Source organism: Dendrobium catenatum, unplaced genomic scaffold (assembly GCF_001605985.2).
Source record: "Dendrobium catenatum unplaced genomic scaffold, ASM160598v2 fragScaff_scaffold_898, whole genome shotgun sequence".
NCBI classification, from domain to species: Eukaryota; Viridiplantae; Streptophyta; class Magnoliopsida; order Asparagales; family Orchidaceae; genus Dendrobium; species Dendrobium catenatum.
The window spans coordinates 1,028,875-1,039,889 of NW_021319360.1; the positions used below are offsets into that span (position 1 = coordinate 1,028,875).

General features: G+C 35.5%; 1 protein-coding gene across 1 annotated transcript; it reads left to right on the forward strand.

Annotated features, from left to right (window-relative positions):
• The first annotated feature begins 1,894 nt into the window (after positions 1-1,894).
• On the forward strand, positions 1,895-10,245 carry LOC110110510 (actin cytoskeleton-regulatory complex protein PAN1). The gene is made up of 5 exons (XM_020842018.2): positions 1,895-2,361; positions 3,580-5,345; positions 8,499-8,690; positions 8,771-8,922; positions 9,446-10,245. The coding sequence occupies exons 2-5, from the start codon at positions 3,623-3,625 to the stop codon at positions 9,935-9,937; spliced, it is 2,559 nt and encodes an 852-aa protein (XP_020697677.1). The 5' UTR covers positions 1,895-2,361; positions 3,580-3,622; the 3' UTR covers positions 9,938-10,245.
• Positions 10,246-11,015: the final 770 nt, after the last annotated feature.

Consider the following 11,015-nt stretch of genomic DNA (forward strand, 5'->3'; position numbering starts at 1 on the left):
CTATTTATTAGATTATATTACAAATTTTAATATAAATTAAATAATATAATTATAAATATATTGTATATTATATAAAAAATTAAAAATATAAACACTATAATTATAATTATATATTATATTGTACTAATAAATACAAATAAATGTTAATTTTACTATTAGAGTGAGTAATGCACAATAATGTGCAACTAAAAGCTTGTTCTCACAACTAAGGACTAGTTAGAGAGGGGCAAGGTATTCTGATGAACATGTCATTGACCCGATCAATAAGAATTATGTATAATTTTGCACAGTATGGTATCAATTACAATATTCCAATGCTAAATAAAAAAATCAATAGTTCTACAATATGCTCTTCAAAATTATTCTTCATTTATCACAATTCTCTATCTATAGTGGTCATGAAACACATCGCTTTTATAATGATGATCTACTGTAACATTGTCATTTCTATTATGAGAATGTCCTTAACCTCCTAAATAGGAAGCATTCATATCTGGAATATGCGTATCTTACTTTTCATAAAATAGTTTCATCTTTTGGAGTAACAGTTCGCTCATCCAGTCAGGACTCTAAAATCTAGTAAGGTTCTCATGGGCTTGCAACGGAAAAGACGACTTGGGAAGCCAAAAAATGAAGAAAAATTATTACAAGCAGTGTTCGGACGCATCCGAAGGTTAATTCGGACACCTCATGTCACCCAATGCATATACATTGAGTGACGTGGCACATATATATTAGCCTCCGGACGTGTCCGGACTCTGCATTTAATAATCTCTACAAAATGCGAAGGCATGTAAAATGATTATTATTGATTGCGGTCAAGACGGCTAGTGCAAAGTGCTTCATAGATTATTTGGTTGATTGAAAAAGAAATAACATGTAAAAGAGATATAACATGTTTAAAACATTTTAGATTTGTTTAGATGAGTGTAAAAAATAAAATCAATGCGATGTAAAGTCAAAAGATTGTGGCGATTGGTGCCCGATAATGGTGATGTGGCTGACGATAGCAACTAGCGATAGTGGTTGGTTGGTCACCGATGATAGTAGGACATATGATGATGGTGGTGGGTGACAGCCGACAATAGTGATCGAGGTAAGTCACAATGATGATTGTGGTGGTGGTGAGTGACAACAAAGACAGTGATAAAGACAAATGGCATCAATGATGATGCATATATAATGTATTTAGAAATTCTTCAAATTGAACGAATTCCAAATACATCAAAATTATACTAAAGAGTACATTCGACATATACTAAAATTTTACATTACTTTTATTTACTTCAAACCAAACATCAATATTCTCAAAATCTCTACATTTGTAATATTTATATATTTATTTTACTTCAAATCAAACAACTTCTAAAAATAAGAAAGAGACAAAGTGCTAATAAATAATGTGAAAATGTAAAGTCATAATTCTTTTAAACAGAATTTTGGGAGAGAAAAATTATGAGGCTTTGAAATTTTTTTTAGAAATTATAAGTTATAAGCGCTAATATATATATTGCATATTTATAAATTTGAATGATTTATAAAATTAATATAATAAATTTAAGCTAGATTATATATTTGAGTTAATTATTATAATTTCAATATCATAGAGCACCTCTTTTTTAGATCTTCTAATTCTCAGTCTTATTTTCTGCTTTGTTATAAAAGTTATGTTATTATTCATAGCTTAGATGCAACATTAACCAAATAACCTCTAATTGAATTTCAATTTATTTGACCGGACCTGAACCGATCAAATAAGTACGAGCAATTAAGTCCTAATCCGGTTTAATCCGGCCCGAATTCAGTCCAACACGTAAGCCAGTTAAGCAGGCGGAAAACCGGAACAGTGGAGTGGACCAAGCCGGTCCAATTTATAATTCCCATTCTGAAATGGCGAAATCTAAGCTCTCGACCACCCGCTCGCTCGCTTCGTCCCCTCATTCGAAGCCCCGCGAGCACGGAGCCAACAGCGAAGGCGTTGCATCTGGAAACCCTAGAATCGGATGCGGCGATCTCCATTCCTCTCCTCTTTTGCTACTTATTAGAGATCCTCTTCTAAATCTTCCCCTCCATCCCATACCCTTTACCACTTTCTATCTCGCTGGGTTTTAATTTTTTCGTCCCTTTTTATCAACGTAGTTTTTTTTTTTCTTCTTTTTTCCAGGAAGAAATCCAAGGGTTTCGGCCATACGGTGCCGAGGATGTTTCTTCCCGGATTTCGCCCTTTTGAGTTTCCGGTTTTTTTTTTCCCTCTAATGACTTTTTTCTGTTCTGGAACTAGGGTTTCTCGTTTGGCTCTTGTCTGAGCTCCGATCCCCCAAACCAACCCCTATGCTACAATCGTTCTGAAAACTTTTACTGGTAAGCACCACCTCGTACCCTGCACCTGTTCCTTGTGTTTTTGGTTTGTTTGCTACGTTTTGTATGAGTAGATTAGAATATCACTGAGTTCCGTGAATTGTTTGAAACACATTATCTCACAGTTTAGATTCTTGTATTTTCTTTTAATTGTTTTATTTGATTAACCTCTGCTTTTTGCATTCTTCTTTCTTTCTTCATCAACCCGCTAAATTGGTGTAAGTGCTACTGTAATGCTAATGCAGATATCCTGATATTTCAATGCGATGTGCTAAATTTTAATTTTTACTGAAGTTTGCTTTGCTGAGGGCATCGTCTGGTGAAATTTGGATTTTTTTTTGCATTGCTTTATGCTCCGAGAACGTTTTTTGAGTCGTAGTTCTATCACTGAAAAAACTCAACCCACCAAAAATATATGTTCAGATTAGAGGTGTGAGCAAATAAGCATATTTGACAAACTTTTCAATATTATCTGATTAAGATTTTATTATGTTTGTTTAATTATATAATTGAAAAAGCTTAAGCTTGATTTATGAAGCTTGGAAAGTAAATGAACTATCTCGAGCATTGCTCCTGCATGTGTATTATAATTCCTGTTCAGTAAGTTGTTCAATGGGGGATTGTTTAAATGTCCATTTGATAATTCATTGGTGCTTCATTTATAGGCTTATTTCATGTTAATGAATCAACTTGTTTGAGCACTAAACATTTCAATTGGAGTATAATAATAGAGGTGTAATTATGATGAAAGTTTATGTAGAGAAATTCTTCTAGTATGGATTTGATTTTTCATAGTTTTTGTCTGAAGTTGTATTTTAAAAAGATTATAAAAGATGTTGAATAAATTCATGTCAATTTTTATGATCAGTTATAAAAAGACTTATGTTAGATAGCTGGAATGCATGTTTAGATTATTAGCATCACACATTTACATAACTAAGCTATATTAAAGCTTGGTTTGGAGTTGAACTACCTAAAAAGGATGTAAAAGAACTTGAAAAAATTTAAAAACTTGGGTCGTACGCAAGCTTGGCTCAATCTATATGAAAAAATAGTGAGCTTGAATTCAGTACTATGAGGTTTAGCTCATTTACTGCCCTATTCATAATGATTTACGAATGATGTTTACTTGATTTTTCTTTTTGTTGGTTATTATTTCTCGTTGTATGCTGCATATGCTTGATTTCTCATGCCTGTAACTTGAATTCACTTTTTGCCTAGATTTTGAAGACAATCTTGAGTTATTTTTATCAATCTTAAGAAGATGTTGTCTCAGTACCCTGTGCTTGATAATAAACCTATTGACCAATGGAGGGTTACTGAGCTTCGAGAAGAGCTTCGAAGAAGGAAATTGGCTACTAAAGGTTTAAAAGAGGAGTTGGTTAAGCGATTGGATGAAGCCATACAAAAAGAAAGGCAATCTGAAAATGCAGGAGAATTGGGTAATGGTGCTGACCCCAATTTAGATTTAGAAAATAATACTGATGAGGAAGATGTAGAGCTGGAAGGAGCAGATAATACACAACCCCTGTTGGCTGAGGATAATAATATTGATAAAGATGCATCCATGGTAAACATTAATCTTGGCATTCTTGACGGGAACCAAGGAAGTGAAGGTCAAAGTTGTGATGCAATTGAAGTTGCTTCCTTAGTTGGGGCAGATGAAGAGAATGCAGCTTCTACAGATGAATTGAAGGGTAGTGTAGTTGTCAACCAGAATGCAGCTCCTTCTCATTCTGGAATGAAGGGTATGGATGCCAAGCTTGGGAAGTTAGAGGAGTCAAAGCCTCCCATACGTGGGACATATGAAGAGAAGGAAGTTACTGCAGGTGATCTGGAGGGCATTTCACTGGCCAATCAGAGTAGTACTGCCCAATTTGGCACGCAAGACGAGGATGCTGAGCCTGAGGAGAAGTTTGAGGAGTTAAATCCTCCCTTAGTTGAGACAGATGAGGAAAAGGCAGCTACTAAATATGATTCGGAGGGCAGTGCACCAGACAACAAGAATATTACTGCCCAATCTGGCACACAAGTTGATGATGACGAGCTTGTGGAGAAATTTGATGACTCGATGCATCCCATAGCTGAGACAGATGAGGAGAAGGCAGCTACTGCAGATGATTTGGAGGGCGTTGCATCAGTAAACCAGAATATTACTTCCCAATCTAGCATGCAAGGTGAGGATGCTGAAGCAGAGGATGATTTTGAGCCTCTCATAGTGGATTCAACTGTCATCCAGTCGGAACAAAGCAATCAGGTATCTGAGATCAGCCAAGATTTAGGATTTCAAGTAAAATATGAATCAAATTCTATCGATTCTGTATCAATTAATGAAAAGAATAATATAAAGGATAACTTGTCTGCTGATCATTTCCCTTTAGAACTAGAAGTTGTTAAACAGGAAGTGGTGCAATCATCATCCAGCAGCTACCGCACTGGTACTAGAGATTTCTGCATGGCTGTTGATGAGCAAGAGGAAGCTAAGTACCATGACGTTGGTGAGCAAGTGGGTGTTAATATTGAAGTCTCTGATGGGCAAAAAATGGGTCAGAACCACTCATCAGATGAACATGAGGCAAATGACAGAAATGTAGCCAATGAACAATATCTTGTTCAGAGTTATGTTTCTTGTCAACAAGAAGTGAGTGAGAAGCATGTGTCTTTGAAAGATGCGGATATAGAAGATGCTTTAACCCTTGTCTTTCCCAAGAAGGAAGATTGTGTTGAAGCAGGTTCTCCTGAAAAATTGAATCTTGATAGGAGTTCTGGTGATGAGTCAATGGAGGAGGACATGTTGGAAAGTAAGCTTATGGAAGTTGATACCAAGTCTGAGGAACCAACTAGCAAAATTGAGGTAAAAGAGGTGGATGCTGAGTTAGAGGGAAGAGCTTCTGTTGATGCAGTGAGCAAATTTTCTCCTGAAATGAAAGCTACTGCTGTAGAAGATGTTAAGCCTGCAGCTCTTACTGAGAAGAGAAAGATGGAAGGTAAACATGATGTTCCCTGGATGGGCACAGTAACCTTTCGTCTTCCTTTTATTTATTTATTGTAGTTATCAATGAATTGATATGAAAACATTTATGCTCATGGTCAGCACTGCTAAATTTCTTGACCAATTTGTGAAATCTATTAAATCAAGTTTTTTTTTGGCATGAATAATGTAGTATTATTGTCTTCTACAACCCTGTTTATTCGCTGGTTAAATCATGAATCATAGGTTCAATTCGTATTGGAATCTCAATTAAATATTTTCATTTGAGAAAATGCTTGAATTCTTGTGTACCAACATGAGGCGCAACAAGTAGTGTGGCGAATATCATGGATATTTAGATAAATTTAACTATTGAATATAGGTTTATGCCTTGTAGAGTTTAACTGTGCACTTAACGAAATGATTTATAACATGAACTATGTAGTATGTATATGTTTTTCTCCTGGTTTTTGCGATGATTTTAGTATCCAAAGGAGTGCGTGCAATGTTACTCTGAGAAATCTTAGTTGATGGGTCTCAATGCAATAGATTTGTTGCCTCTATTGTTGTTGTGACCCAACGGACTATACCCACCATATCTATTTTAAACATATTGCTTTCCAGCCTAATTCTTAAATGTCTAGTCATATTTTTTTTTTGTTGCATTCATATTTTGAAGTAGATATGACTCATGCATTCTATTTATATATAATTCAACTATGAGGTGGATCCTCACGTAAGAGGTTTTGAATTTAACATAATAAAATTGACTTCTATTGTTTTGCCTTCATAAACTTGAGAATTTGTCATCATATTCATCTGAATCCTTAAATATTACTAGTATACGTTCCAAATATATTCACTCAGTCAGTGTTAACAAAAAAGGAATATTTTGTTGAAGTTATGCAGTCTTAAGTTCACCTTGATAATCAAAGCACCCACCCCACTGCATGCTCATATTGGTTTGGTGGTTCAACCTAAGCTTGTTAGACAAATTTTTTTTGCTCTTGCTTAGTTATTGACTAGATTGCGTCAATCATGTTGGTATGTCACAGGGCTCATTCTTTAGGGTTAGTTAACTCATCTAAGGTTGAAGTTAGATAATAAAAGCTGTATAGTGGGCAAGAATATATAGGATACTGTGCCCCTAATATTAAGATTAGGCTGATATTAGTAAATTCATATGTTAAGGTGTTGCACCAGCAAAAATCCCAAAATGGAAAAAGTATGAAAGCGAGTTTCCTTGTTTACCTTTGTTAATCCTATCAGTGCTATATATTAATTTAAGGTTCTGTCTTAAAACTTCCTAGTTTGTTCGTTGCTATGCATAACATTTCAATTTTTCTGAACACTGAACCTTGTAATGCAAGTAACGTCTTCTCCTAACACGCCAACATCCATAACTTCAATGCATTTGTTACTTCTGATTGCGTCAGACTTGTTGGACTAATTTATTACTTTTTACATCTAATAAAAATGGATTTTGATGGTGCTGCAATTTTATATGTTTTTAAAAGTTGCTTTCTGTGCTTTTTTAATAGATATTGCATATTTTAGTTTGAACCTTCATTTGGAGGAAGCGGTTGGTCAACCTTTTTTTTCCTCTCTATGGAAAGTGGAAACTAACACAATGGATTCATTTAAAGAAGGAAAACTTGAAAGTGGTTTGGTTTTGTTACTATTCTTATATTGATTGTAAAGTGGTACATCCTTGTTGCTAATCAAGTTAGAATGTTAAATTGAGCCAAGTCAGCTGAAATTTGCATCTGATATATATATATATATATATATAATTTTATTCATGTGTGTATTTTTTTTGTTCGGGCATTGCCACAGTTGTAACACTAGTTTCTGAAATATGATTTTGATGAGTTACAGATGAGCCTCATATATGGTATTCCTTTGATAAAAAGGCACATTTGAAAGTTTACTTAGCTTTAATTTATTTATTTTGTTATTTGGTCTATAGAGTTTCACATATTTTGATTTAATTAAGTTAGAAACTATTGGGTGCCCAAACAACGCTAAAGTTCAGCTGTTTAGTGAGTGATAAATGTCAAACAATGAGCATGCTTTAGAGCAGTAGCTGACAGTGAATGCAAAATGAAGGTTAGGCATCATGATACTTTAAATTATGCATGCTTTTGTGCCATAAAGAAGTCTTTTCAGCTTGATGGGTCCCATTTTTGACCACGACACTACCCGTAAAAGGTAGAATCACTTGAGATTGAACCCAGCTTGCTGGGTCTTTCCCGTAGTATTTGGCAAATCTCTTTTAGATTTAGTGAAACATAATTCATGAAGGTTTATTTTCTAGTCTATGCCAATTATTTTGTTGTGAACCTACGATTTTTTTTTAGAATTTACACTATGCCAAGCAAATGCTTAATTTATTTTCAAGAGAATGTTTTATTATAAAGGTTTGAAATAAGGATCTGCATTTTATTATTTTAACTGCGTTGATTGTCTAAATTATCAACTTTAGTTGATTCAAGCTGCTTACAATGGCTGTCATTTATTGTTTAGATTTTCAAGTAAAATGGCTTTGAAATTTGATTTGGTTAAAATTGTTACTTACACAAATAAATCAAAGTAGGCTGGATTTTGGCTACTAATGTGGTTATAGATGATCAAACATCTGCCATCCTTCGAAGGCTACTTCTGGCATTTTATAATCTTGTTGTCTCGTTGCACACCCATATTCTAAAATGAGATGAATATCTCTAATTTTGTTTTTTATTAGTAAATATTGTTTTTGTTATATGCTTTTGAAGGTTTAAAATTTTAGAAGATTTTTTTTTTATTTGATCGTGGTGCTTTTAAGCTTATGCTTTTAAGTAGATTTGCCTGTTTAGGCTGAAATGAGAGTACAGTTATATGTAGATCCAAATAAAAGATGAAGAGTTCATTTAGAGTGGATGGTAATCAGTTCTGCGTCAATGTTGTTTTTATGTCGTGGCATTTTCTTGTTATCAGAGTTGATGGACATACGAAAAAGGTGTACCAATCCCATTATTGCATTCTGCATTTCATTATGACCTTGGTCTACTTTCTTGATACTTTGTTGATGTGCTGGTCTTAAGTGGCATGCTTATTTTGGCTTTAATTTTTTATTCGTTGCATTAAGAAGTTCTACAGTGTCTTAGACTTTACTGTTTCTGTTTTCTAGAAACTGAAGTTGGGAACAATGGCGCTCCTAAGCGTCGTCGGTGGAACCCGGAAACCATTAAGGTTCCTGAACAGCAAATACCTCACCTCAACATAGCCATGACCCCAAAGAATAATGCACAACCAACACCTCGTCGCACATTCGGTAGGTCTAATTCGACGCTCAGTGCAGATTCCCCTAAGGAGCGCGTTGGTAAGGTTTTCAGAACCTTGTAGTTTATGATTACTTTCTCTTGCATAATTATTGACTGGGAAACATGGCTTCTTGTGCAGTCCCAACTCCGAAGAAACCTGCCACAACTTCCCTGAGAATAGACAACTTTCTTCGTCCTTTCACTCTGAAAGCCGTTCAGGAATTGCTTGCACAAACGGGAAATGTGTGTGATTTCTGGATGGATCATATCAAGACCCACTGCTATGTCACTGTATGCCTTTTCAACCACCTCCGCTTCTTTTAGCTTTTCAATCCACGACCCATTTGTGCTATTTGGGCCATAGCACTAAGGCTTCGTTTGGGACGTCTTTCTTACTGCTTCTTAAAGCAGCTTTACAGTACAAATTTTTTTAATTTTTTATTAAAAAGCTACTTTTATAAGCAATAAGAAAGTTGTCTCAAATGAAGCCTAAATTTCTTGAAGCTTTTCACTGACATTTGGTCTGATACTATAGATCAATGTGCACCAATCACTTCTGTTGGCAATATTTTGTTTTTTTTGGGACTAATTATCAAGGCCAAGTATCAACATCTCACTGGATCGGACAAAATTCTTTTATTGAGTTGTGTTTTTTTTTAGAGTAAATGAAATTTGGATCTGCTTGGCTTATTCTTGTTTGATATTGACTTTGTAGAGTCGCCTGTTTCTGAATCACTCAAGCATTTCATTACATATTTCAACGTTCACTATCTATCATATTTACTTTCGACTCTTTTTATTGCTTGTTCTGCAGTATTCCTCGGTGGAAGAGGCTGCAGAAACCAGAAAGGCTGTTTACAACATCCAGTGGCCCCCAAATGGTGGACGTCTCCTTGCAGCAGAGTTTGTTGATCCTCAAGAGGTGAAGTCACGATTGGAGGTTCCTCCACCATCTCCAGCACAAATCAGCCCCACTCCAGCAACTCCTAAGGTCCTTCCTCCCCATCAAAAAACCCAAGCCCCTCAACCAACTCATCAGCAAAACCTCAGGCAGCAGCCACTCCCTCCTCCACCTCCACTAACTCACCCACCGCCGCCGCCACCACCGCTGCTTTCTAACCCTCCACCTATTGCAAGAGAGCAGCGACTCCCTCCCCCTCCTCCAAAGAAGCCTGAGCCACCTGTGGTGACTCTAGATGATCTTTTCAAGAAGACCAAAGCAACTCCCAGGATCTATTACCTACCATTGACAGAAGAGCAGGTGAGCGCGAAGTTAGCAGCCCATGGCAAGAGCAAACAGGTTTAGTGCTTCGTCTTTTGTAGCTTGTTTGCTATGTCAATGTTGGTTTGTTCTTTCGTTAGTTGGTTGGTAGACACTGCATATGGTAGAGACATTAGCCAAAGTCTATATGATTGTGCTTAATTTACTTATCATTTTCTAGGCATGGATAGCCAGTCTTTGTCCTTAAAAGGAAACATGAAGTCTATGTTCTGCATTTCATTTCTAACTATGAACGAACATGTTTTTTTTTCCATTCTTTTTTACCTGTGAGAGAACCAAAAGTTGTTTGGTGGGAATGAAAAGGTGAACTGAACTTTGGGTGTTTTGATGAAGATGGAGTGGCACTCTTCTATCTAAGGCGAAGTTTTGAATTTTATAGAGCTTTATGCCAAAATCTTTTTATAATATATTTTATTAGTTTGATGGAGTAAAAATTAGGCTTGATGATAACCCCCTTTTGTAGCTTCTGCTACTTAACGTGCTCTTCGAATTATACATGCGTTTCATTCTTCTTTTTCTCTCAACCCGTTTCTTTCCAAAATGTCTTAAGATGATGTATCAAGTGATGCATTTAGTTGAGCTGGCTGAAAAGCTTTGTAGTTTTGATTGTCGTTAACAGTGCTTGACATTGATTATTGTCGATAACCCATCTTATTTGGCTTCGTTTGTGATCGATAACTCACCTTTTTCAGTCAGTTATTTTCACGAATTCCAGGTTCTGATACTAACTAATGTGGTGGATCGGTGGAAGAAATGGATCTATTAGAGTGAACTCTCAATTTAAGGAAGCAAATACAAGTTCTAAGGCTTCAAATCATATAGTATTCTCTATATCCTCTTTTCTCTCTTACAATGATTATATGTAATCTTGTAATAAAAAATTTTAGAAACTAAAATAAAACAAGTAATAAAAATATATGTTAGTCCTTAAGCTAATTATAAGTATGACTTTTCTGCCTAAAAAAGAGTTAGTGATAGCAATTAGCAATTTAGGTCTTCTTGGATGTCAGATACTAATCACCAACTCGAGAACAAATTCAGATGGCCCATTCTGAAAGCACGGATTGGCGGCCCCATATGAATAATCAATCTAATTAAAAAA